The sequence below is a fragment of the Chiroxiphia lanceolata genome, chromosome 25 (assembly GCF_009829145.1).
Source record: "Chiroxiphia lanceolata isolate bChiLan1 chromosome 25, bChiLan1.pri, whole genome shotgun sequence".
Classification (NCBI taxonomy): domain Eukaryota; kingdom Metazoa; phylum Chordata; class Aves; order Passeriformes; family Pipridae; genus Chiroxiphia; species Chiroxiphia lanceolata.
In genome coordinates this window covers 4,732,126-4,759,974 of record NC_045661.1, presented here as the reverse complement: position 1 = coordinate 4,759,974, position 27,849 = coordinate 4,732,126, and the positions used below count along the sequence as shown (strand labels likewise).

General features: G+C 49.4%; 1 protein-coding gene across 3 annotated transcripts; it reads left to right on the top strand.

The window, feature by feature from the left end:
- The first annotated feature begins 2,040 nt into the window (after positions 1-2,040).
- C25H6orf89 (chromosome 25 C6orf89 homolog) lies at positions 2,041-27,570 on the top strand. 3 transcript variants are annotated; one of them, XM_032710671.1, is made up of 8 exons: positions 2,041-2,090; positions 5,691-5,898; positions 7,264-7,429; positions 19,332-19,486; positions 19,792-19,913; positions 20,954-21,080; positions 21,880-22,003; positions 23,070-27,570. In XM_032710671.1, exons 2-8 carry the CDS (start codon positions 5,710-5,712, stop codon positions 23,153-23,155), a joined length of 969 nt encoding a protein of 322 aa, XP_032566562.1. In that variant the 5' UTR covers positions 2,041-2,090; positions 5,691-5,709; the 3' UTR covers positions 23,156-27,570. The 3 variants fall into 3 exon arrangements, with proteins under 3 accessions (XP_032566562.1, XP_032566563.1, XP_032566561.1); XM_032710672.1 differs by lacking the exon at positions 2,041-2,090 and adding an exon at positions 3,379-3,637; XM_032710670.1 differs by lacking the exon at positions 2,041-2,090 and adding an exon at positions 5,122-5,355.
- Positions 27,571-27,849: the final 279 nt, after the last annotated feature.

The following is a 27,849-nucleotide window of genomic DNA, read 5'->3' as shown; positions in this document are numbered from 1 at the left end:
CCTTAAATGCCTGCATGAGCATTTGGAGGAGGATCAAGGCCTGAGATATTAATAGCAAACGGGAAATGCATATTTGGACCACAGGAATTTTTTTTTTTAAACCAGGTTGTTTCCTTTTAAACTGTAATTCCTCAAGGCGCTCCACAAGAATTAGAGGAGCTGCCTCAGCCAAGCCAAGATTGGGAAGATCTCGGATACCAGCCCACAGCCAGCAGGCGTTTACTCCCGTGGATGAATCCACCTTGGAGAATCCAGAGGAGCTTCTGACAAGTCGGAACAAATCTTCAGCCAAAGCTTTCAGTGTCCCAGCCAGGGGTTTGGGGGCTTGCCCAGCAGCATCTCCCAGAATTTCACCCCATTCCCCCTGAAAGGCAGTAAAATCAGGATGAGGAGACCATCCCACTCCCCACACTGGGATTGACAGGGCAGGAACTCCAAACCTGGGAAGTCCTTTTTCTCGCAATGTTTAATTCAGCTGCAGAATTCAGCGCTGCAGGAAGTTGTTGAGGCCAAGAACTTTTAAACAAGGCTGCTCTGAGCAACCCTGTCCAGTGGAACAAGGGCGGTGGAATGAGATGATCTTTAAGGTCTCTTCCAACCCAAACCATTCCAGGATTCTGTGAAAAGGGAGCAGAGAGATACCAAAAACACCTGTCTCACCACCAACAGCTGCCTCTGAAACTGCAATTAATTGCAATTAAGAACTAAAGTCCAGGCCTGAGAATGGGGTGAGACTGAGACCTCCTGCTCCTGCTTTCTCCTGAGCTTTTCATGCTAGGGGTGGCTCCAGGGACCTCCTCTTGCTCCATCTCCCAGCCCTTTACTCCTAGAAGTCTTTCCCACAATTTTTTAGGGCTTTCCCATGTTTTTTAGGGAGTGTTAACTGCATGTTTATTGCTTGTCTCTTGAGCTGTGGGAATGGGCATCCATGTCCCCCTTGGGGTTGGATGTAACTGGGGTTCAGGGGGGCACTGGATGGGTCTCCCTGGGGGGCTGGAGGAGATAAATGGGCCCGAAGGAGCTTCTGGTGGGGCTGGAAGGGTGATGGGTGGGTGCTGTGGGGCGATACCGGGAACTTTAGGGGTGCTTGAGGGTGGAGGGAGGTGTTATGGATGCTGCGGGATCTGGCTGTGGAAGGCTTTGGGGGTGCTGGGGCGGGTCTCAGGGGTGCTGTGGGCTCAGGGGGTCTTGGTTACTGGGGGGTATTTGAATATGCTCGGGGTTCATGTGGGTGCTGTGTGGGGTGTCTTAAGGTGATGATGGGGGTCTGGGGGTGCTCAGGTGGTTCTTGGGGGGGTTGAGGGTCATAGGGGAGTCAGGCAGGTGCAGGTGGAGGTCTCAGGGTGTTCATGGGCTCAGGTGGGTGCTGGGGAGCGTCTCAGGGGTTCTGGGGAGGTCTGATGTTCCGGGGGGAGGCTCAGGCTGCTGCTGGAGGGGGGTTGAGGGTAATCACGAATTCAGGTGGTTCCTGGGGGGAAGGTGTCTCCGTGTTCTGGGGTGAAACGTCCAGGGGGATGTCTCAGGGGGACTCTGGGCTCCGGTGGGTGTTGAGGGGGGGGTCTCATGGCCACGGGCGTGGAGGGACACGGATACCGGGGGGTGTAGGGGGAACTGGGGGGGGGGGGGGGGCCCGGGGCCAGGGCCTGTTGAGGGCACCGGGGTGTGCCGGGGGCACCGGGAGCTGTTGATGGACCCCCCGAGCTGCCGGGGGCACCATGACCTGTTGACGGACCTCTGGAGGTGTCGGGGGCACCGGGAGCTGTTGATGGCCCCCCGGAGGTCCCGGGGGCACCGGGAGCTGTTGATGGCCCCCCGGAGGTGTTGATGGCCCCCCGGCGGTGTCGGGGGCACCGGGAGCTGTTGATGGCCCCCCGGAGCTGTTGATGGCCCCCCGGCGGTGTCGGGGGCACCGGGAGCTGTTGATGGCCCCCCGGAGCTGTTGATGGCCCCCCGGAGGTATCGGGGGCACCGGGAGGTCCCGCGGCCGTGGCGGAAGAGGAAGCGGCGGCCGCGGGTCCCGCCTCCATCGCGGGCGGGGCGGGAGGAGCCGGAGCCGGCGGCGGAGCGGGGCGGCCCCGGGCGGGCACCGGGTGAGGCCGGGGGCGCTTCGGGGCTGGCCGGGGAGGGGGGTCCTCGGGGGTCCCGGAGCGCTGAACCGCGGCCCCGCACCGTGGGCTCGGGCCTGGGGGGGGCTGCCGGGCTTGTGGAGGCCCGAGCCCGGCGGCGGGGGTGGGGTGGGGGGTGTGTTCTGCTGCGATTTATGGATTTATTTTTAAAAATAACCCCCTGGCTGGGGCTCCTCTGCCTCGGAGAGAAAGAGGGGCGAGGCTGTGGGGCTGTGGCTGGGTGAGGGTCCCTCCGGAGGGGTTTCAGCCCAGGGCTGGGACCTGACCCTGGGGCAGGGCGAGGGGGGCGGCATCAAGGGTGTTAAAGAAGATGGGAGTGTATTTTTATATATATATTTATTGTCTGTATCTATTTACATAGATATGTTTCTATATGTGTGTGTATATATATTTTCTATATTTGTATGTATATATTTCTATGCATATATAGATACATATTTCTATATGTGCATATATAGATACATATTTCTATGTGTGCATATATATACATATTTCTATGTGTGCATATATATACATATTTCTATGTGTGCATATATAGATACATATTTCTATGTGTGCATATATAGATACATATTTCTATGTGTGCATATATAGATACATATTTCTATGTGTGCATATATGTGTGTATATATATTCTATATTTGTATGTATATATAGATACATATTTCTATATGTGTATATATAGTTACATATTTCTACATGTGTGTGTATAAATATAGATGCATATATATATATGCATATATATATATATATGTATATGTGTATATATATATATTTCATTGTAGGTTCACCAACAAGTCTTTCCTTTTAAAAAGGAAAGACTCCTCCAGCAGCGTTTCTATCAAAATATTTACCTTCTAAGTCCTTGGACTAAACACCCACCTCAGGACTGGGCTCTTGGGTGCAAACCCTTCAAGCCAAGGGCCATTGCTGTTTCTGTTTGTGGAGAGAGGCTGCTTATTCCTCCCAGGGTGGTGGAGTTCATAAAAAAACAGAATAACATATGGGTTCCTCGTTTAAAGGCCTTTCTCTGAGGGGTTTTCAAGGGATAAGCCCAGCTCAGTGTGTGTGATGGTACAGTAGCCTGTTGTTACTGTTTTGTCTGTTTTATTGTGGGGATAGGAAGGGAAATAATGGGTTGTTATTTGATTTTTGAGGCCTCATCTGTTCTCCCAACAATGTGGGAGCACAATGCCTTATTTCCTAGCTGAGGATTGAGTTACTCTTGTCCACAAAGGTGTGGGATGTAAATGTAGAGGGGTGGGAACTGGGATGTATCTCGGTGTTGTATCACAGTAGGATTCTTGTGCTGTTTGGAAAGGGGGAAACCACCGTGTTTGACAGCATTTCCGTGGGGATAATTGTTGTAAGTGCTTCCAGGCAGATCCTGCAGGCAGGGGAAGCTCGGTGAGCCTGCTGGAATTCGGCACGGGACAGCTTCACATGTGAAAGCTTTGGCACTCGGGAGCCAGAGGACACTAGATAACCTTTCAGACCATTTAGCACAGCAGGTACTGTGTCAAGGCAACTGGAGTAATCAGAGGAAAAGGGCATTTAATATCCTGCAGATGTGCTGGCTCTTGCTTGTTACATGAATCAGAGTATTGCATGAATGAAAGTAAAACAATGGCTTGTTTTTATCATCATGTGCGTGGCAGGTGCTTTACAGACGAGAAGAAAAGGTCCCTGCCTTGGAGAACTTAATCTATAATGAGATATTATTGATCCAGCCTGCTTTGGGGCAGCTTTGCTTGCCCATGGGGCTGCTCAGGTGGTAAGATCTGGGACAAATATTTGCATGGAACACAAGGAATGTCGGTAGAAGAGGGCCAGGAGCTAATTAACCTGGCAAAGTAGTGCAGTGTGTTCTCACTGTGCACTTGGGGTTAGGTTTTAATTTGGCATTTTACCCTTTTGGTGTTTGTAAGGCTGTGGCTGGAAATTTGACACTAATGTTAACAGAACATGTGACACTAACTGCTGGAGTTGGATGCTTAGGCAGCTGCTGACCAAACAAATCAGGGTTATTTTCCAGCCAGATAATTTTCCTGATCTGATTCACCATGTGACCACATAAACAAGTGTGCAAGAGCAGGACAGGGAGCTGATCTTGGGAGGAGAGGAGCAATGGCTGAAGCTGGTAGTCCTGTGAAAAGTGCCCTAGCACTGCAGAAAAACATGTATTAAAATTGCCATTGCTCACATTCTGACTTTTAGGAGCACATGGTTTAGGGGGAGAGCTGTTGGCCAGTGCTGTAAAGGCAAATCAGAGTTCAAATTTGGTTGCCTCACAAGCATATCTTATTTTTTTATATATCCATCCATAGATGTGTGGCTGATCTGTGCTGTGGGGGCAGCCAGAGCGAGTTACAGCCGAGCAAATCTAAGTTTAGGTGGCAGTTTACACTGGGCTGATCAGCATGAGCTGGTTCCTGAGGGCAGGCAGTTTTAGAGCAAAAAGGAGGCAGTGGCCTGATTTCCAGCTGTGAGTATTGATTGTCCTTCTTGTGTTTTTCGTGATGGTCCTCAATCTGTGCTTCCAGGGCAAAGCATTGCTAAACTCCCTCTCCCCAGTTGTCCCAGTTTAGACCAGACTGGAGTTACCCAGCTCAGAAACAAGAGGCAAAGCAAAACTTGGCAGATTCTGCCATTCCCCCAGCAGTGTTTTTCCAAGGCAAAATGTCTCTTTACCAATGGGATTCTCACACTGGCAGCTTTTACCTTGTCCAGCAATTTATTTCCATCTTTTCTTCAGCCCATCTGCGAGGCCTTTGTGGCAGAGGGCGAGTGGGAGAGGAACATATTTCTTTTTTTTTTTTTTTTTTTTGCCATTTAGTGTTTCTTGCTCACAGATGTGTTCTTACAAGCTTATGTTCTTGCTGAGATATTTAGTTCTGTGGCATTTCTGCCTGTGACGACCTGCAGGCAAATTTGGGAGAGAGGAAGGTGGGAGCTTTGTTGCCTGCAAGAGCAGCTGCTATCGCACGTTGCTGTTACTCAATAATCAGTTGGCCTGGACATTAGGTTGCGAAAATTTAAACAAATTGTAAACTGCTGAACTTTGCCCCACACATCCTGCTTGTTTCCCTGTCCTGTTCCTACTGCTGACGTGGGGAATTTCACAAAAACAAATCCAGGTTAAAATAAGTGACTGAAATTACAGCGCGGGAGAGCTTAACTTGGCTGCTGCGTGTGACGATCAGCTTTGTGCTGTTGGCTTTTGTACTGGGTGAGCAATCGCTTTATGGGACGGATTCATTTGGAAGAGATGAATAAATGGAGTTTCATTGATTTCTGGGAGGCTTTGTTCATTTACATAAGCTGTGGATCTCAGCCGGTTCTGCTCTTGTCAGGGGATTTCACGGCTTCTTTGAGTCGGCGGGAGATCCCGAGCCAGCAGAGACTGTGAGGGCTGCAGCTGAACGTTGTGCTGCTGGCTGGGAGCAGGTTTGCTCCAGAGGCAGCCTTCCTGCTCTCCTGGGCATTGCCACGTTCCAGGGATCCCTGTGCACGCGCTGGTGCTGAGCTGTGGGATTTCTGTTAATGCACCCAATCTCTCCGCAGGGATTTCTCATCGGAGGCCATGGAGCTTTCTGCCAACGAGCTCAGCATCTATGACAAGCTCTCAGAGACGATTGACCTGGTCAGGCAGACTGGCCACCAGTGTGGCATGTCAGAAAAAGCCATTGAGAAGTTCATCAAGCAGCTCTTGGAAAGGAACGAACCCCAAAGGGGCCCTCCACGGTACCCTCTCTTAGTGGCTCTCTACAAGGTAAGGTGGCTGCTGTGCATTACATCATTTGAGGGTCAGAGCCCTCCTTTCACACCTGAGCCTTTTATTTCCCACTGCATTTTCTTGATGAACTTTCCAAGATCTTTGTTTAAAAGCTGGGAAGTGCAGCTTCCTTCCTTTGTGCCATGAGCTGGCTTGAGAACAGGAGACAGCTGACAGATTTGAAATTGCTCATGTGTGCTGAAAAATTACCACATCAACACCTTCCTCTCCCTTAAATTATTAAATAATGAGATTTTGATTAGTTTTTCAGATAAGGATTCCCTGTGTTGGCAGTCTGAGTGGAAATATGAGGAAGGAAATTCTTGAAGTTCAGGGTTGAATAATGAACCCAACTCTGACCCTGCCACAAGCTTCTACCTGTCTTTATTCTCCTTCTGGTCTATAAAATAAACCTGTTACCATCATGCTTGATGCTAGAAAAAGCGTTTTGAAAGCCTTAACTAAAAGATGCTGTAACAAGTTTTGCAAAGTGGGTGAAAGGATGCTATTGTTAGTTAGGTTTGAGATCATAGAATCCCAGGCTGGTTTGGGTTGGAAGGGACCTTAAAGATCATCTAGTTCCAAGCCCCTGCCATGAGCAGAGACACCTTTCACTAGAGCAGGTGCTTGCTACAAGGATGAAAACCTTCCCACTGACATAATATTCAGTAATAACTTTAGTGTCATCTTTACAAAACCATCACAAGGGTTTCTATTTGGAAAAAAAAAAATCCAAGCTTTCTTCCTCATGTCCTATAAAAAGCTGTAAAATGAGGCAGGAGAACAGGAAGCTGCAAAGTTGAACTTTCAGCTTCTGTTCTTGTTTTTGCTGTTGATTCAGTTTGACTTTGGCCGGTGGGGGGGTGGGGAGAAATGCGTCATGTCATCTCTGGGAGGCTTATTTGGGATTCTGGTATGGAGGAGGGAGCTGGTGCCAACTCTGCCAGAGTGTTTCGAGGCTTGACGGATGTTTGCAAAAGCCACAGGGTTTTCCTTGTGTAAGAGGGATGGCAGGAGTGCAAGTTTTTATTTGATTAGGTGGGAGGAATCGGAACTATCTGTAGATAATCCTCATTGATCTCCTGCTGGATTATTTGCAGTGCTGAAATATAGGAGCAGGGTTGTGTGGTTTGGGTTTGAAGGCTGCTTAATTTCATCCTTGGGCAGCCCTAATAATAAAGCTGAGTGACAGCTCTGTACATAAATAGCAGTGCAGCTGAACGAGGAGCCACAGCAAAAATGAGTGTTCACCTCGCAGTGCACAACCACAGCCCTCTGGTACCAGCCAGAAGGTGTGTCCTGGGCTGAGGGCAGCTCAGCTCCCTGCAGGATAGTTAACTCTGTGCCTGTTTTCCCTCACAGGGCCTGCTCACTCTGGGGTTGGTCTTGCTGACTGTTTACTTCGTGATCCAGCCCTACAACCCGCTGCCTCCCGAAGCTCCGCTCTCCAGAGCCCAGGCCTGGGGCTCCCTCATCGGCCACATCCGGCTGCTCCCTCTGCCCATTGCCAAGAAGTACATGCTGGAGAGTAAGGAAATGATTTCTCTGCTGTAACATAAGCCTAGCAAGAAACACCAACTTAAATACCAGCCACAGAAGTGTCTCCCAGGGCACCAAATAACAAATGTGTTAGTGGCTTGGCATCGTGGTTTTCTCTTTTCCTATTTAAAAATAGCATCCTGAGTTCTGTCTTCATTGGGGCTGGAGCATATTTTATGTCTAACTTGATAATTTCGTTCTTGCACATTCTCTTTTCCTTGCTTTTAACACCTCGGGTTTTTTCTTCCTCAAGAGCTCCCTTTCCTCTAGAAATCTCTGCAGTTCTGAGAAGCAGAACTGAGACAGCTCTGCTGGGTAAATGTCACCTTTTCTTACTTCTTCTGAGTAATGCAAAAACAGTTTCTCAACCAAACCTTGGTATCTGTGAGCAAAGTGTAGAAACCTCAACGTGTGACCTAGGTTTAAGGAAAAGCAGTTTTTGCCAAGTGGTATATTGGGAAAGGACTGGGGGCTTGAGTGCTGTGGTGTTTATAGCAGTTAATATAACATTAAGGGCTCTGTGTGTGTGTGTGAGGAAGTCAGATAAGGGCTCCCTAATGAGGTGATCCCATCACAGCAGAGGAACATCATAGATTTTCCTAGAATGGCAAAACAGAAATGGAAAAGTTTGGGTATTTCTCATTCTCAGTTAATTATTTCCACTGACTTTGCCTGGCAGATGGGTGCGAGCCTGGGCTCTGCCTCTCTGCTAAAACACAAAGACTGTCAGGAATGATAAAGCTGGGAATTATTTGGAGCAGGGATGTGGCACAATATTGATGGTCTGTCAGCTCACTGTAAAAACAAACTCCTGTGCCCGTGCCCTCGATGGGTTTATATTTAGCTTGGGCACCTCACTGTGTTGGAGTTGTCTGTGCTGGCTCTGACCTTCCTGGCAGAGCTAAAAAGGGCTCCCTGAAATGCCAGCACCATTCTGCATTCTCTGTGTGTCTCCCTCTCTTCCCCTGAGGTGGCATTTCTGTTGATTTGGGTTTGTATGGGTGGGACAGGGTATCCCCCATTGTTCCTCTCCTTCCTTATACCCCGGGATCTCTCTGGGAGTGAAAAAACAAAGGGGAGGAGATGGCTCTGATAAGCACCTGACGTTAGGAGCCTGCTTATCTACTGCATTTCAGCTTTGCCACGAGTGAACACCCCTCTGCTCCTGTATGGAGATGGGAACTTTAATGCACATTTCACTTTTCACAAGGGCACAGAGTGACAGGACAAGGGGGAATGGCTTCCCACTGCCAGAGGGCAGGATCAGATGGGATATTGGGAAGAAATCGTTCCCTGTGAGGGTGGGGAGGCCCTGGCACAGATTGCCCAGAGCAGCTGTGGCTGCCCCATCCCTGGAAGTGTCCAAGGCCAGGTTGGACGGGGCTTGGAGCAATCTGGGCTAGTGGAAGGTGTCCCTGCCCATGGCAGGGGGTGGGACTGGATGAGCTTTAAGGTCCCTTCCCACCATTTTGTGATTTCATGATATTTGTCAGTCAGATTTTGTCCAGAAAGTTGACAGGTTCTTCCTTCAGATACCACAGGGCTGGGATGAGGAGAGCCCAGGGAGGTTCCTTGGGACAGCAAAAAGTTTGTAGGACAAGGGCTGCCTGAAATCATGAGCATCTTGTTGTGAAGATAAATAAGAGCAGGAGCAATTCTAGGCTGCTTTTGGGAAAACAAGCTGAATGGTGAGGAGACTGGGAAACATGGAAAGGAACAGGGGAAAAGGGAAGGGTGGATGCAGAGGAAGGATGTGATGTTTAAATGCACATAAAATCCCTCATGCTTCTGTGAGTCCTGGAAATCTGCAGAAGTGGTGAGCAACAGGGTGGGCAGCAAGCCAGTTCTGGGGAAAGGAGGAGAGGGGACAAGGGGATGAGGCAGTTGCCACTCTTGTTTTTCCACAGCATTAGGTTGTGGTGGAAGCCACAGCATGTCCCAATTAACACACTGACTAGGGATGGCTGGGCAGACTTTGATCCTGCCTCAGCAAAAGGGACTGGAGGAGACCCTGGCTCTTTGAATGGGAGGGTGCAGCACCCAGCCTGAACCTTGGCTGGGTTCCTGTGGGAATCCCTCGTGTCCTGGCTTCCCAGCAGGCAGCTGCAGCCACCAGGGCTGTCCCAGTGACACTGGTGTCACCTTCACAGTTTGCTGCTTAGAGGACACTGGTAAAGCCATCCAGCAGGGATCTGGAAGGGGGAGTTTCATGGCGTGGGGCTGAGTGGTCTAATAAACTCTTTCAGCCCTGCCTTGTGCATGTTTTCTATTATTTTGCCCCTAATTTTGGCCTTGTGGTCTATTGAAGGGAAGGGGTAAAGCTGCATCTTCTCATCCTGTTCATTACTGGGAGCATAAGGCTGGGAGGTCTTGCAGGCAGGTCTGGTCTTCTCTGATCACAGAATCCCAGAATTGTTGGGGTTGGAAAGGACCTCTGGAGATGCCCAGTCCAACCCCCCTGCCAAGGCAGGGCCACCTGGAGCAGGAGACACAGGAATGTGTCCAGGTGCCTTTGGAATGTCTCCAGACAGGGAGACTCCACACCCTCCCTGGGCAGCTGTTCCAGTGCTCTGCCACCCTCAGTGTAATGAACTTCTTCCTCGTGTTGAGGTGAAACTTGTGTTTTAGTTTATGGCCATTGCTCCTCATCCTGTCGCTGGGCACCACTGGATAGAGTCTGGCACCATCCTCTTGGCACCCTTTGGAGATATTTATATGAATTGATGAGATCCCCTCTCAGTCTTCTCTTCCCTAAAATGCACGTTTGCACTGAGCAGAGAAAACCACTCACGAAGGGACTCCGTGTACAGACTCCTCTTCCTTTCCTCGCGTAGATCCTGGTGGATGAAAATTTTGAGGGGGCTGAGGATGAAACTTGGAGCTTTCTGTGCTCGGGCACCAGTTCAAATCCAGCTGGGGCTGTTCTTGTTGAAAGCCACCTGTGGTCAGTGTGGAGGCTGCCTGGGCCCACCGGCAGTGCTGGCACCGTTCCCCGCGGCGCGGACACGGCCCGGCCGAGGCGAGCGTGGGCGCACGGGTGGTCTGGTTCCTTCCTTGTGGGGCTGCAGCCTGGGATGTGCTGCCCCTCCTGAGCTGTGGGGCAGCTTTCCTGTGTCCGGGATTGAGGTTGGAGCCCGGTCCCCTGGTAGGTGTTGGCCGAGCAGCCGGGTTTGTGTTGCAGAACAAGGGGAGCTCAGTTGCTTGGTTTCCCCCAAGAGCCCCACGTCAGAGCGGTGATGAGGCTTTGGGAGGAGCAGGGGTGCAGGATTTGCTCCCTTCTCCCTCCTGCCAATGGTGACCTGACCTCCATCCTTGTTCCTTCCACCTAAGAGCTGTGCTGTGGTTGACAAGGGCTGCCTGTCTCTCGGTGGCTGTGGGTGGACCTTTGAGCAGCCGAGGTGAGGAGCAGCATCCACAAAGCTCTCTTGCGTTAAGTTTGTAGGATTGGGTCCAAAGTAAATTTCCTTTTTGCCTGTCTCTGTGCTCTGTTGCTCCCTGGCTTTCTCCCCCGGATCAATCCCATATTAAACCTAGTGTTCCCACCCTTTTTTTCTTCAAAGCTGACTCTCAGACCCTTGGGTTTAGCCTCCGTGCCTCTCTTTCAGCTGTTTTCCCAGGGCAAGATCCCTTCAGCTGGGGAAAAGATCTGTGGAAATGTGGTTTGCATTTGCTCTTCCTGAGCTGGTGTTTATGCAGAGCTCGTGAAAGGCTCAGTGCTGGGTCACACTGGCTGTTCCAGGCCTGCAGCTCTTGTCCAGGCACATCAGTGCTTCACATAGCCCCAGGGAGGTGATGGGTTGTCAGACCTCTGGGTCTGCCTGCTGTACAGAACACAGTGGATTTTGATGGGCATGTGGGTTAACTCAAGGCTGTCTAATGCTATTCCAAGGAGAAAGTAGGGTCTGTGTAACCTGGATTCATTTCTCTGCTCTGACATAGGCTGGGATGGCAAGTTATTCCCTCTGTGTTTCAGTTCTCTGGTGCAAAGTAGGGGTATGAGTACTTCCCTCTCCCTTACAAGCATTAGGAAGTAATATATGAGTTGTCAAAGTCTGTAGTAATCAAAGCCAAACGAAAAGGGGTTTTCTCTTCTTTTAAACAGAAGTTTTAAAACCACAGTGGTGGTCACTCTACTTGATTTCCAGTGGTTCTTCCCTTTGCAACTGTGTGTCATCTTTATAGCTTTTTTAATGTCTAAATATGAATTTTGATGTCAGCTGGTTGGTGACTGCTCCCTGCCAGCCACACAATGATGTGATGGGCAGAGCATTAAGCTGCTCCCAGATGAACTTGTGTGTCTGCCCATGGGAAGTTCGGTCCTTGCAGCTCAAAAACCTCAGGAGAGCAGGTCTGTCAGTGGGGTGCAGGCTGTGGTCCAGCAATGGGACAACTTGCTGATAGCAGGGGGCTCTAATGACCTCGAGGAAAATCCAGCTTTGCTTCTCTTAACGAGACCTGGGCCTGGCCACACTGATCCTGCACAGCTCAGAATCAGCTGGGTCAGAAGCTGCTCAGCACACCTGGAAAAGGGATGATGTGCAAGTTACCCCCAGCTTGGAGAACACTCCTTGTGTTAAACACTCCTTTTTGCTTAGACCAGTAGGGCTAAAATCCTGTTTATGGGGTTCATACATAATTATTTCAGAGCATGGAACCCAGCTGGAGGAGCAGTGTTTAGCAGCACCTTGTAAATGGCCTGGCACTGTCACATCCCAAGGCCTGCCGGGTGCCAGAGCTATTTGTGGGACGGGTCACAGCAGGCTGGGTTACTGGGGGAGGACAGCAGCTGGTTACTGGGAGAGGGCAGCAGCCTTTGCCTCTTGGCTGGCCACCTTGGGTTTAGCTGGAGGCTTGCCTTGGCTCCTGGCCAGCTCCTGTCTTCTCTCTGATCTTAACCCTTTGCAGGCAGCCTGCGAGGGGCCAAACACATTTCCTGTCACTCCTCTGACTGTGGCCTTGCAGTGTGTTTATCCTTGGCACAGCTCTGTGCAGGAAGGGAGCATCCAGCACTCCTGCCTTGCACAGGGATGGACTTTCTGCTCCTTGAGTGCAGTGTGGGATGAGCATCCAGGTATCCAGCCAGCCTTTCCCTGTGGGCTTTGCAGCCCACGCTGTGTCTGACCCCTGGGGTTCAGGGATGTCTGAGCCCGAGGAACAGGGGCCTGCTCTAAAGGCAGGGTTGCACAACAATCTGCTTGGGAGGTAAGGCAGGATCTGATTTCTAACTGGTTGCTTTCAGCGTGGCTCTCTCCTCTTGCTCACAAAGGATGTTACTTTGTTTTTTCCTAAGCGAAGTCAAGCTGGTTTTTGCTCTTGTTTTTGTGCCTGTTCTCATGCTGGAGCGTTTGGAGGTGATTGTGGGTCACAGCAACTGTGCAGGGCTCCCTCCCATCTCTGCACAGCTGCCAGTGGAGCTGATCTTGTGTGTGTGTGTATAAACAACCCTTTTATGATATAACCTGAGAGACCAACAGACATGTGTTGGCTCGTTCAAAGGGGAATAAAAGGGCTGACTCTGCAGTGCAGGGCGGTGCCAGGCTGTTCATACACCGTGTTACTTTGGCCCCTGTTCAGCCAGTGCACTGTTTATTTGGGTTTGCTGGCGGTAAACTAACTCCACTGTGGTACCCTGAAACATGAAAAACACTTCCTTTTGCTTCGCTGTTGTGATGCCTCCAGGATTTCTTGCTTCCTCAGTTGCAGAGCAAGTGAATTCTCACTTTGGATTTGCGTCCCTGGAAAGAGCATTTGCCATAGGTGGCCTGTTGCAGAGGCATTTAATGGCCTGGCAGAGCCCTTTTGTGACACACACACGTCAAACCTTGTACGGGCCGAAGCCACCAGCAGGCAGGTGACAGCAGCTGGGAGGGATTTGTTTCACAAGCTGTTCCTCCAAGGCAGATTGTTGATGCAGCCACTGCCAGAGCAGCACAGGCTGTCTGGGGCAGGTAACCAGAGGTGCAGCTGGGGTGGACTTTGGATGCTTTCCTGACAGCTTGGCCCCTGCCTTCTGTTTTCTCAATTGGTAGGTGCAGATTTCTCCTGGAAATAATGCTCTTTTGCCCCAGTGGACTGTGAATTCCTCTTGGGCTCAGCTCAGCAGACTTGATTTCACAATGTCTCGTTGGATCAAAATCATTTTCGTGCTTTGCTAGAGACTGACTAATCATCCTTGGGCTGTTGGAGCAGCCGGTACCCATTAGTGAGATGAATGAGTAGTTCTTCGAGCTGTTGACTTTCTTACCCAGAACAACAATAAAGGTTCCTTGATGGGTTCATTTGTAGCTGTTATTTTGTTCCTGGCTGTTCCTAAAAATGCTACGAGCCAAACTGGGAGGTACTTTCTTCTCCTGGCATAAATATATTCAATATGCTCAGGGAGACAATAGAAGTTCAATATGAGGAAGGGGTGAGGATCTTGTGCTGAACAGGGACACTCTTTGTATATATTTAAACCCCCACTGTGATGCAGCCCTTAATGAGCACTCCCAGGCTGTAATTAATAATCCTTATGTTTCCTGCCTGACTTACTTAAGAACCCATCAGTTTAGCCTGACTTTGACTTGACATTATAAATGATCAAATTAATTTTTAGCCTAGTGAAGAATTTCAGCAAGGTGGAGTTTGGGAAACAGTGCTTGGGCAACAAAATGCTGTGAATGCCTCTTCCAAACTGTGCCACATGGTTACTACAGAGCTGGGAATTTCTGCAGCTGTAAAGTAAGAATGATGGGTTTACCTGTGTCATAGATTGTGATCATAGATTGATGTCTGAATTGCTTTGAGTTTTTTAAATACTGTTTTATCTTTCTATAAAATGTGGGACAGGGGGTGGTAGGCACACAGTATATCCAGCTGCAATGGTATAGAACAAGTTACAAGCTATTTACTCAAGGAGTATCTGAGTCTGCAGTGGTCCCAAGGCAGCAAGTGGCTGGTCAGAGCTCAGGAGCAAGAGCAACCTACCCTGTACATTCTTGGGCTGTCAAAGCAATAACAGTAGGTTATGAGCTGCAACTTCACTCTAAGGTTAAAAGCCTTGCAAATCCCTGCCCTTGAAATAATGGAAAGCAGCACTGGAAAATCCAGCACCTGGAAGCAAGATATGTTCAACTGCAGGCAGAGCTGCAGCCCCTCTGTGCTGGTAGGAACTGAATGTCAGAGCACTGAGGGATCTCATGGGTCCTTCATCACAGAATCATGGAATGGTTTGGGTTGGGAGGGACCTCAAAGCTCATCTCATTCCACCCCCTGCCACGGGCAGGGACACCTTCTACTATTCCAGGTTGCTCCAAGCCCTGTCCAACCTGGCCACGAACAATTCCAGGGATGGGGCAGCCACAGCTTCTCTGGGCAGCCTGTGCCAGGGCCTCCCCACCCTCACAGGGAACAATTTCTTCCCAATATCCCATCTGATCCTGCCCTCTGGCAGTGGGAAGCCATTCCCCCTTGTCCTGTCACTCCAGGCCATTGTCCAAAGTCCCTCTCCAGCTCTCCTGGAGCCCCTTGAGTAGGCACTGGAAGGGTCTCCAAGGTCTTTCTAGAATCTTTTCTTCTCCAGGCTGAACACTCCCAGCTCTCCCAGCCTGGTTCCAGAGCAGAGGGGCTCCAGCCCTTGGAGCATTTTCACAGCCTCCTCTGGACTTCCTCCAACAGCTCCACATCCTTGTGATGTTGAACCCCAGAGCTGGGAGAGAGGCAGCTCTGAAGGTGAGGTCTCACCTGAGAGGGCAGAGGGGCAGAATCACCTTTTAATGCAGCAGCCGGGTTTGTACAATGGACCTCCAAGAAAGGACAAAGCAATGCCTGGGAATATTCAGTGCCCAGCCATTCTTGGGAGCCCTGACTTCATCCAAGGCTTGCTGAAGTTGCTTGAATACTCCTAGGATTGGTCCCTGGTGAGGTATTTGGTGGGAGTGGGGAATAATCTCATCCTCAGAAAGAGGAATCTGGGATTTGGAACCAACCTTTGCAGGTTCTGGAGGTGCTGCTTAGTGCATTAACCAGCCCTCTGGGGAGCTTCCTTGGAGTTGTCATGGGTGATGGCAGCAACAACACCTGGGGGCACTGTGAAGTCCTGGGGGAATCTCCCTTCCCTGGGATCAGAATTCCCTGTGCAGACCTGGCTGTCACGTGCCTGCTGGACATTGTTCCTGCCTTGCAGTCCTGAGTGCTGGGGAGCAAAGCAGCTTGGTGAGGAGCCAGCGAGCTGCCTCAGCACCTGCAGTTCTACACACAGGAGGTTTTGTGTTTTCAGTACTTTGTTAGGGTCAGGAGCAGCCCTTGGCTCCGTATCCTGCAGGAACAAAAGGTTCCCTTTGAACCTGCTGCACAGACAGACTGATCCTGCGCCCTCCATATGGTCCCTAAAGAGAGCAGGGCTTGCTGAGATCCTGCTCCCAGATCCATGTGGGCAAGTTTCCATAAGTTAATTTGCTTTGCTGCAACAGGCAGAAGCAGGGCCAGGTCTTCTCAGAAACCTCTGAGCTTCCAATCTGATAGTCCACACCCAGCATCTCTGGGGCTGTGCACACACACCCCTCTGTAGTGCTGGGGACAGCCAGAAATTTGGGAGATCCTCTGTGATAAAGGCCAAGAAGGGCGGGGTACTCATTTTAAATTGATGTTGAGTTGAAAATTATTTTTCTACATAGTGGAAAGCAGAGTCATAAACTCCTTGTAGCATTAATCATAGATGTGTTTCAAGGGAAAGTTGTTATCTCTTGGTCTGTGCTGCGTTAGCAACTGGAAATCCCAGCCCTGGCTGTGCTGTCAGGAGCTCTCCTGACACAGGGGAGAAGACAGCTCTTGTTCTGGAGAAATAATAACAGATAAAAGCAAATCTTAGGTGGGCATGGCCATTGGGGAACTGAGGTTCTGCTCGGCAGAGTGAAGGCTGCCCCTCAGAAAGGAGTGAGAAAGCACCGAGGGAAGGCTTGTTGGGACTGGCTGATGCTTGTGTCACATAATGGACAGTTGAGTGTAACAGCTGCTCTCCTGCACTCCAGCTCCATAGGGATGATTGCCCACGCCCAGCACTGTGGATGTGAGTGGCTGGGCCCATGGTGTGATGGTTGTGCTGGGATGAAGAGTCCATCTTCCATTCCATCCCCACGCAGAGCGTGTGTGCTCACAGACAGTGCTCACAGACAGTGAGCTCCACTTCCACCAAAACAATCCCCCGGGCTGTCTGGGCAGGGTGATAATGTAAAAGGAATGCAGGGAGGGTAAGAAGAGAAAATAATCATCCTGGGTAAAATCCTGCCTTGGTCCCCAGTGTGCAGCTCATGTTGGCTCCTCTGTCTCTCCTCCCTCCCTCCCTGGGAAGGGCAGGCGCTGCCCGTACTTGTCATGCCAGTCACACACATGCTGTTGCACAGACTAACACCCTCCACAATAAATCTAAAAGATTAATTACCCCCCAAAAAAAAAAAAAAAATCCCACACCCCCACTTGCAGCATTTGAAATGCGTCTCAGCCATGCTCCGTTATTCATGGGGAAAAGAAATCACCTCCTGAATCGAGCAATTGAGAATGCAAATATCCCAGCCTGCCTCAAAAGAGGAATCAAGCTCTGTACTGTCAAGCTGATTAGCATCCCATTGCATGGGGTACTGCCCTGAGCCCAGAGAGAAAATTTGGGGACAGCTGTGCTTAATGCTCTGGGATGAAGTTTCTGAGTTTTGCCCGGAGAGAAATTATAGTCCTGGTACTCCCCATCTGATGACAGAGCATAAGATGTGTTTTCTTGTTCTCTTCGGGGCGACTGCCCTTTCTCTGGTGAGATCTTTCAGCCTTTTGTTTCCTGTCACTGACCAGCTGTTTTTTGTGAGTTGAGTTTTTTTGTTGTTGTAAAATTGAAGCTTTCTACAGGCAGTGGAACAAAGATTTGCTTTTTTCTCTTGTGAGCAGGGAGGGAAAGTACGTCGGAGCAGTTTCTCATGGGAGTGGGACTTCTGCTTGCAAGAAGGATTTTACACTTTGTTTTGCCTTTTTACCCCTTTCCCTGAAAGCAGTGTAGATGTGTCTTCCAGAAAGACTAGGAATTATATCCTGATCCCTTTCAGTCCATATCCCAGCAGTAGGGTGGGAAATGCAGCGTTTGGGAGTCGGCTGGAAATATTCAGCAGGAAAGAAACAAAATGAATCCCCAGTCTGCTCCTTGTTGTCATGTCCCAATGAACCTAAATCCTCTGTAACATTCCTTGTCGCCTGTTGCAGATGTCAGAGGGGAAAATAAAACAAGAGCTTTCCCATTAAGTGCTGTTCATCTGCTATTTCCCACGTGCAGGAGTGTGAGCATGGCTGGAAATGGTGATGGCAGTAACAGGCAGGTTGTGCGTGGTCTTTTTTCCCCCCAAAAGCTGCTGTGCATCCTCATTTCCCAACTCTTGTTTTCAGACAGACTTCACTCTTTTTTTCTCCCCTTTTCCATCCCCTTAGTTTCCTGAATTTGCAGCAATGAGCTGTTTTGACACGTGCTGGGACGGGTGGGCCTGTTGTGAGAACAGATCTCTGGATGTTTCATGTGAGATGTGTCCCAGGCCCTGGGTTTTTCCTAACCCACCCTGACAGGTCAGGAGCTGGGATGGGCTTGCTGCCACTTCCCAAGTTAAACATCTCCCGTGGGATTAAGGTGGCAGAACCAGGGCTATTGCTGCCACAAAACTGGTGTTTGAAGTGGAATTTCCATGAAGCTCTCCTATTTCTCACAACCTTCTGCTGTATCTCCAGGAATGAAATTTGTGTCAGAGGTTTAGGTTGGATCTCAGGAAAAGGTTCTTCCCCCACAGGGTGGTTGGCACTGAACAGGCTCCCCAGGGCAGTGGGCACAGCACCAAGGCTGCCAGAGCTCCGGGAGGGTTTGGACAACAGGGGGGGATTTTGGGGTGTCCTGTGCAGGGCCAGGAGTTGGACTGAATGACCTTGTGGGTCCAGCTCAGGATATTCTGTGGTTCTCTGAGTTTAGTTTCAGTGTGGTGGCTGCTCCTGCACATCCTTTAGCATAGAAATACATGGGATATTCACCATTGTCCTGCTCATTCCGTGCTGCAGCATTTCCCTTCTCTTAATGTTTGCTTATTTTTTTGTGCTGGGAGGGCTGTTAAGTTGGAGGAGGGAGGCAGGATATAGACATGAAGTTGTGCTTTCATGTAAAAATTGAATTTTTACATTGTAGGCCAGTTCACTGTAGGCCAATTCAGCTGATTGTGGTGTAACAGCGATTTCTGGAATTTAAAATGGATGTAGCTGTGGTCCAGGGCTTCCTCATGCTGGGACTTTTCTCCCTGTTTCATCTCCAAGTCAATGCATGGAATGAATAAAACCAGCAGCAGCAATCTTGGTGAAATCCCACATTCCCTGGCACCTTCTGCAAACTGGGCAAACATTGCCTGGGACAGAATAGTTCTTAATTAATGCAGAGGTAAAGGGGAGGATGGTGATGTCAGATATTTCCTAGCAGGGTTCCTGGTGCCAGCTGCTCTTTCCAACCTGGATTTTTTTTTTTTTTTTTTTTTTTTTTGTCTCCTGGGTGTTATTTCCTTGATAACACATTTGGGTTGCTCTTTTGCTTATAGACTTGTTTCAGTTTATTGCACTACATATGATGGTTGTCATCCTTCTGTTGATAATGAAAGGATATGCCTTGTGAACAGAGAAGTGGAATTTCCACAGAGCTCTCCCATTTCAGCTGTATCTCCAGAATGTGCTGGGAACATTCTCTCAAGTTCCCTGCCCACTGAAGCTTGTTCTTTCTGAGTTACAGCCATCAGAAACTGTAAGAAATCTCAGTGTTTCATGTTGGAGATAATGAGTTTATCATCGAGTTTGTCTCCTTTCCATTTCATTTTTGGTCCTAATTAAACACATTTCTCTTGTTTCTTCCCAAGAATGCCAGGACTGGTGGGCAGCAGGTTGCAGACAGAACACTTCTGCACTTCCTGCAAACTGCACAGTCTGTTCTGCTGTGAAAAGCCTTCAGATAGTGACAGACTTCAGAGAACTATCAGAAAAGCTCCAGAGGCACCAGCCTTTTCTAATCAAGGTAATGCATGGATTTGTGAGGCTGGGTGATGAGTCCAAACTCTTCAACAGCAGCAGCCCTGCTGTTGAAGACCCCTGCCCAGTATTTTCATCCACAAACTCAAAAGTGCTGCTTGATGTAGAACATATGTCCAAGAAGACATTTCACCCCAATTTAAAGGTGTGGGGGGTGAGAGTTCACTCCTTTGACTGATGATCATTGTATTTGGAAACTTAGGAATCTTGGATGCTCCTTGGCAGGAGGGAAATGGGAGCAGGGAGGAACTCTGGGTGCACAGCTTTGATCTTTGTTTTATGTCCTTTAAGACAGGGCAGCATCTCTCCTATGAAGAACTGAAGCATTTCCAGTCCCAGGATCCAGAACTGGCAGAGGTTATAATAGAAGAAAATTCACCTGAGTTGTGGAGCTGCCCATTTTTCTTTCCCTGGTGAGCCAAAGAAAAAACATGTGAGAGATGGACACAGGCTCTGCCTGTGTGAGCCACCAGTGCTTGCAGATTACACTTTAGCTGAAAGAAAGGAGAACAGGAGTGGGTTACAAGCTTCTCTCTGCTTGCTGGTGCTGATTTGTTCCAAGACTTCTGCACTAAAAATGGAGTGTTGTGGCTCAGACTTCAGGTATTGCTCCTCTTACAAGACAAAAATATCCCAGTGACTACTCAGTCCTGTTCTTCAGGCTGTACATTAATTATCTGGGCTGTGGTTTGATTACCTGAGGCAACTGGTTCACATTTCTGATCACCCCTGTCTGCTCAGTGGGAATCCACCACCACTGGTGCTGACTGAGGAGAGATTCCATGACTTCTGCAAACACTGAGGAGTAACAGAAGTCCAGGGCATCCTGCAAATTGTGTTTAGTCTCATGCAGAAAAAATGGCCAACCCTGATCCTGCCCCCTCTTAACCAAAAGCTTTTTGCCAAAGCCTTTAGTGTGGCCACAAGACGTGGAAAACTCCGAGCTCTCTGAGGCTGCAGAGCAAGCCCTGGTAGAGGGATGGTCAGGGTACAGAAGTATTAATCATGTCAAAAATAACAAGCCCCACCCTGCCTTTTCCAGTTACATTTCCTTGTCTAGAGGATAAGCCTGGATCCCCCCTGGCCTCACCATGTGGTTTCAGTTATGGTTGTGTACAATGCCACCTCTCTGCATCTTTTGTAACCAATGGATCCGGTCGATGACTCGGATCATTTCAAGGCAAGAAGAGAGGAAAATTAGGTTTAGCCATCCAGCATGATCTGTCTGTTCCCTGTTCACGTGGTCCTGCTGCAGGAACAAAGAGGAAGATAGGAAAGAGCACAGGTTTAGAGGCTGAGAGGTGGAATTTTGCTCCCAGCTCCCAGGGCTAGTCTGTCATCCTTTTATCAGGCATGAATGTTTGTGAAGAATTTTGTCAGGAAAGCATCTTTTAAATGCAGATGTTATCGTTGTGTGATATTTCTTTAATATGGGTTGTTTTCTTCTGTTTAGGAACAAATCTGTGAATAAATCTCAGATTCTGCAGGAATTTTTCCGTGCATCCTCTTTGCTGTCCTTCCCTAAGACAGTGTCCCTGGAGAGCTGCTTCCTCATCCGCCATCCAGATTTGGGGAATAAGGTGAGAAATTTATCCCAGAGACATTATCTCCCTGGCTGTCAGTTGTCCTCCAGCAGCTCCAAGTCTTTGTGGGATTTGCAGGGCATTTTCAGCTGATACAATCCTGAAAAGAAGCATTTTAGGGCTGTATCAGTTCTGTCCATCCCTGTGTGAAGTGGCACCTCAAGGTGGCTGTTCCTCCCAGCAGTTGTGTCCAGTTGTGGGCAGGAGATACCCCGTGCCCATCTCAGCAGTTGGAGATGTCACAGAATCAGAGAATGAATCCCAGAATGGTTTGGATTGGAAGAGACATCAAGGATCATCTCATTTCAACCCCCCCTTCCCATGGGCAGGGATGCCCATGTGGGATCCCAGCTCCATTCACATTTATATCCTGGCCTTGCTCTGTAGCTGGGTGAGGGGATGATCTTTTTGTGAACAGTTTGGCCAAATTCATTTAAGAGCTGCATTTTAGGAGCTGTTCCTGGCAGTAAGTCCCATTCATTCTGAGATATTTGCCCATGGAGACATTTCACTGAGGACAGTGACACTTCAGGCTTCTGGCCTGATCTCCTCCTCTGTTTTATGGTGTTTTTTGTGGTTATGCAGGGCCTACATTGCCTTGAAGAGGTGGGGAACCCCTGCCTGCAGCTACCTCAGCCATGATTCTGTGATTCTGTGAACTGCCAGTACCTGGGGGGAGCAGCAAACCTGTTGTTTGCAGTCTCAGCTGCCTGCCTCATCTGTCTGACCCCTCATTTGGTCAGACAGATCCAAGGAAAGCTGGCCAGGCTTTTGAAATCCTGTTGTCTCATCCTAGAGCTACAGCCTGCACAGCCTCTTTGCTGTTGGAAGTGGGCAGCTCACCCTGACTGTTGCACCTCTGGACACATGCAGAGGACACTGTGAGATGTTCAAGGTGGAGCTGGAAGCTGGGGATTTGGGTGAGTACTGGAGCTGTGTGTGCAGGGACTGCTGGATCCCTTGGAGTCAGGAGGCTGCTTCCAGCTGGGTCTTTTCTGAGACCTGGGACAGTGGTTTTTGCCACTGCCACCTCCAGAGTGGTGTGTGCCATTGCCACCTCCAAACTGGTGTGTGCCACTGCCACCTCCAAACTGGTGTGTGCCACTGCCACCTCCAAACTGGTGTGTGCCATTGCCAATCCCAAACTGGTGTATGCCATTGCCACTCCAAACTGGTGTGTGCCACTGCCACCTCCAAACTGGTGTGTGCCACTGCCACCTCCAAACTGGTGTGTGCCACTGCCACCTCCAAACTGGTGTGTGCCATTGCCAATCCCAGACTGGTGTGTGCCACTGCCACCTCCAAACTGGTGTGTGCCATTGCCACTCCAAACTGGTGTGTGCCATTGCCAATCCCAAACTGGTGTGTGCCATTGCCAATCCCAAACTGGTGTGTGCCATTGCCACTCCCAAATTGGTGTGTGCCACTGCCACCTCCAAACTGGTGTGTGCCATTGCCACTCCCAAATTGGTGTGTGCCATTGCCACTCCCAAATTGGTGTGTGCCATTGCCACTCCCAAATTGGTGTGTGCCATTGTCACTCCCAAATTGGTGTGTGCCATTGCCACTCCCAAATTGGTGTGTGCCATTGCCACTCCCAAATTGGTGTGTGCCATTGCCACTCCCAAATTGGTGTGTGCCATTGCCACTCCCAAATTGGTGTGTGCCATTGTCACTCCCAAATTGGTGTGTGCCTTTACCACCTCCAGACTGGTCAGTGCTGTTGCCACTCCCAAATTGGTGTGTGCCTGCTTGTTGCAGTACAGAGGATGATCCTTCTGGATGGGGAGTTTGTGGCCTGGAACACCAACAGTGGGATCCCATGAGGTGCTCAGTGTCAAAATGAGCTGTGTAGGCTACACAAGACATGATGGGTATCACAAACACCAAAGAGGTCCAGCGTGCACACATCCCTCTGTGGGAAATGGGAGCAGTCATTTAAGGATGGACTCGTCTAATATGGCCTCTCCATTGCCTCTCCCAAAGGTTATGCCAGCACAGATTACTGGACAATGAGCTTCGTGGCCAAAGGGACAGAGCCAGCAGTGGTTTGTGACGGAGCTGCCAGCTAAGGACAGAGGGGAGGGAAAATAGAGCTGTTCCCAGGACAAGAAGACTTTCAGCTTTGAAGCTGAGGCAACATTTTGAGAGCGAGCTGGGGCAACTGGGGCAGGCAGCTTTGCCACCCTGCATGTTTACAGTGTTTAAAAATGACTGTTTTCCTGACCCTCGAGGTAATTCTTTGCCTTTCCTCAAATGTGTTTTGGGAGAAGCTCAAGCTATTTATGACCTTCCCTGTCCCCTCAGGTAAGCCCTGAGTTTGCAGCAAAGGTTTTTTTTCCAGGAACAGCAGAAGGATTTCTCAGGATGAGATTCACCTTGTGTCCTTTGTGGATTATGGCACTTCTGAAACTTCCTGAGGGGGTTTGGGAGTGGAGGGGGTGTGTGACATTTCTGTGTACATTCCTCCTGAGGAGGAAGCTTTGAGCCTGTCTTGTCAGGCCAGTTCTATAAAGGGAATGAATTGGTGATGTGTCCCAGCCTCACCCCACCTCTCCCTCACATCTATGGCTGTGTCTCCCCCAAAGCTGATCCCAGCTCTGTACTCCCAGCCTGGGGGGAGCCTTGAGCCTGAGGGTCTCTGCCCCTTGCCCACTGTATCATTCTTGTACCAAAAGAATCTCTTCAGGCCTCTCTGTTGTGATCACTCTTGTGGTTCTCTATCTGCAGGTTGTGAGTCAAATAGGAACTGTGCTTTTTTTTCTCTTCCACCTCCTTTCCTGCAAAAAGCACCGACACACGTGTCAGTGGTGCTGGTGCTGGGAGTGCAGGAGTTCTGGATGGAGATGGGGCTGGGAGCAGAGCAGCTCTGTTCAGGTTTCACCTGAGACACCAAGGGCTGCACAGCCAGTTTCAGCTCCTTGTTTTTGGAGGCACTGCCTGCGTTCCCAGCCCAGGGGACCTACGGGAGCACCTGGAAGCTCCCTCATCCCTCATCATTTTTATACCAACTCCTTCCAGACCTGGAGCTCTGTCTTCAGAGTGAAGGTTGGTTTTTCCTGGGTCCTTTCCAAGCTGCCTTTGCATGTTTCCTGCTGCTGGAGCACTGCTGTCTCCAGTGCCCTGAGAGAGGCTCGGGTTCAGGGTTTGCAGGCTGCGGATGCTGCCGTCCCTTCCAAGTCTGATCCTCTGGGTCTGATCCCGCTGCTGAAGATCATTTGCAGATGTGTCAGGCTGAACTCATAGGCCAGGGCTGGGGTTCAGGACATGCTCTCACACTTGTTAATATGGAACTGGGAGGGGTTTTGGTTGCAAGTGAGTTAACTCTGTTCTCAGGAGCAGGAGCCTTTCTCTCTGTAAATATTTTAGGTACGTGTGAAATGACAGATTGGGAAAATGTCTGTCCAGCCTTTGTTTTTGAGAAAAATGGGAGCAAACATCGTACTAATCTTATTAGGGGCTGACAAAAGCCGCCAAGTGGGATGACCATGTCTGGCTCCTGTACAAGGATAAGGCAAAGGACAGTTCCTGCTCCAAAGAATTTAGTCTGAGGCCTTGACACTACAAACATTTCTATGCATAACCGTTGTTTTTTTCCTGTCAAAACACTGAGAACAACCCCAGCACCTGTGTCAGTCTGTGTTAATAACCCTCAGTGCTGGACCAACACACACACCAGATGTAGTAGAACCAAAGGGGGAGAGTCTGACTCTCTCGGGATAGAAAAGGACTGACCTAATTTGTAGCAAAATATTAAAGAGAATTGGATTAATAAGACTTCCATTAGTATTCTCATTGCTTGGGGTGTATTTTACACTCATGACACTACATGCAATCTTGTATATGCCAAGACACACACACACACACCCCACCCCCTCCCTCCTCTTAAAACCTGGGTCTTAGTTAATGGAAATTTGGGAGTTTGGTGATGGCAGAATCAGGGCCTCGTTAGTGACTGTTGCTATTTACACTTTGGCAGCTGCTCAAATCAAATTTAAAGGCTGAAAGGTTACTTCACCTCTCACTGGTTTTGTACCTGACCTGTTTTTGTAAAGCACTTGCTCAGAGATGCTGCTGGAGCCTTTCTTGCTGAGATTGCGGGGGTTCGGTGACGCTGTCACTGCTAAGTGTCCTTGACTGTAACTTGTAAAAGAGCTGTGGAGACAATTCCCAAGTGTCTGTGAAATGCCTGGGTTTTGAGAGTCGCACTTAAGCCATTGTGGCTGTCTGGCTCTCTCGGGAAGAGGCAGAGAAAATGGATCTATTTACGGTTGCTGTTTAGATTGGGGGGGGAAGGGGAGGAAAAGGGCAGGTTTGTGCCTGTTTAGCAGAAGTGTTCTCACGTACATCTTCTCCCCTCCTCAAACAGTTGCAGCTGGTTGGACAGGAGCTGGTGAGTGTGGCCTGTGTGCAGAGCAGCTCTCCAAGTGCACTTTATGGGCTCTGCATAAGTTTCCAGCTCGGTGTCTGGGCGATACATTGCATATGTCCCAGCCTTGCTCCCTTCGGAGTTTACATCATTTGTTTTTAAGCTTTCCAGTATATTTTCTCTTCCTCTTCCAAAAGCTGTAAGGAATTAGCTGCTAAACTAAAACAGGAGGGCAGTTCTCCTGCTGATAAAGAGCCGATTTTGGCTGAAGCTGCCAAGCCCCAGTCTGCAGCACAGCTTCCAGAGCAGCTCCTGTCTCCAGCTGCCAGAGGAGTGGTGCTCACACCTTCGGCCGCGGGCGAGGAGCCAGGTGGGAAACCCAGAGGTGAGGCCAAAGTGGCAAAAACTAGGATGGCCAAAAGGAGGTTTTGATACCTTTAGCTGCAGGTGAGCCCTGGTTGTGTTTCTCATCCAGAGCTCCAGCTTTACAGAGCCCTTGGAAAGGCTGCAGGAGGCTGGGACTTCCCTAGAGAGCCTGTTGAGGCTGAACTGGGGGGATGGGGCTGTTTCTGCAGCCACTGAAGCATCTTGGTGACAGACACGACCAGATGAGTCACAGAGGGGGTGTCCCACCATGGTCTCCCTTGCCTCAGCTGCCCTTTGGCTCTCGCTGTGCTGGTTTGGACAATCCCCCACTCCCACCCTGCCCAGCTCAGAGGGGTTCCCAGTCAATGTGTGCATCCCAGTGTTTTAAAATCCCTTTGTGCTTCAGAGCTCGTGTTCTCTGAGCTGGGAGATGGATTCCTGCTCACCCAACAATCCCAGGGGCTGCAGAGCTGCTCTGAAATCACACCAGAAATCGGTACTACCCACAGGCAGAGATGGGGAGGGGTCACCTCTCTCCTTGCCAGGCTGGAAAGATGGGCTGTGCCCCATCAGCTGGGCAGGAGGATCCTGGTTTAAAGCTGCTTCCCAAAGCAGGGGTCACTGACCGTTGCTCTCAGTCCTGAACTCAGGGTAATTGAAAGGAGGAGAAAGGACTATTATGATTTACTTCAGTACCAGGAAATCAGCAGCCCCCACGGGAGCCAGGCTGACGGTTTCTATTGATTCTCTTTTTTTTTTTTTTTTTTTTTGCTTTCTTTGTTTCTTTTCTGGTTTTTTCCTCCCCGCTGGCACTGCACACACTGATTCCCCCAGGGCTCCCAGCCTCAGGCTCCCTTTGCAATGCCCTGGAGAGCTTTCTAGATTTCCCGTGAGTCTCTGGACTTCAGCTTCTCCCTCTAGTCCTGTTTTTGCAACGTTCTGGTGGAGAAGCTGCTCAGACTGGGCTGGATCAAAGCACCTCCCTTCCCTTGTGGCCTCCTGGGCTCCAACAGCAGCAGCATCCCAAGCAAGAGGAGTTGGGAGCAGGACATCTCATGGTAGAGATGTGAGCTCTGTAAACACCAGTGTCTCAGAAAAGGGATCCTCCTGCCTGAAACCCCCTGGTTCTCCTCGGTAATGCTGCTCCAGGAGGGAATTTCCCACATCCACCCAGTTCCAGGCTTGGTGGTCCATGTTCAACCCCATGGTTTCTAAGAGAACCAAACACTTCCTGGGGTGAGGCCATTTCAGTGGGTGCACAAAGAGCTTTTGCTTCCTGTAGACCAGACTTTTCCCCTCTTGGTAAATTTTATAGGTAGAGCTCGATATTCTCCTCTTCAGGAACCTCCTCCTTTTAAAGGGCAGATTTAGTGTCCTGCTGAGTTAGACAAGGGAGATGCTGGACTTCCCCTTTGCTGTGGACATTCAAACAAATGGCAGGTGATTTATTTTTAGCATTATCTCTTTGTCTTGGGGAGGGGAGCCACGTTCTAAAGGCTCAGGGGTGCTGGGAAGTAAAGCTATATATGCATAAAGACTTTCAATGCTGAACACTAAATTCAGTGGTGGATTCAAAAGAAAGAATGTAAATATGCACTTAATGCAGAATTTTATGGATGGTCATAATTTAATATATTGCAAACTTTGTAAATACTTGGGAAAAGCCTGTAAAGTGTGTAAATAAATGAGATTTGTATGTAAGAAGAATAAAAAAGTTTTTACTTTTTGCAATTAAATACAAGTGTTAATGCACCTTTTCCCTTTTCCTGATTTTTTTATTTTTGTGTTGCATGTCAGCCATTGAGAGGTTATTTAACCCTTTTTAGGGCATTTTTTCCAAGTGGAAGTGTAATTTTAAACCGAAAGTCAGAACATTTCCCAACATTGTTTGGGAAATGTCATAAGAAACACTTTGGGAAAAAGAAACTGTGCTGCCATTTAGTGGGACCTTGACAGGCTGGAGAGTTGGGAGGAGAGAAACCTAATGAGGGTCAACAAGAGCTAAGTCCTGTTATCCCTGGGGAGGGATAA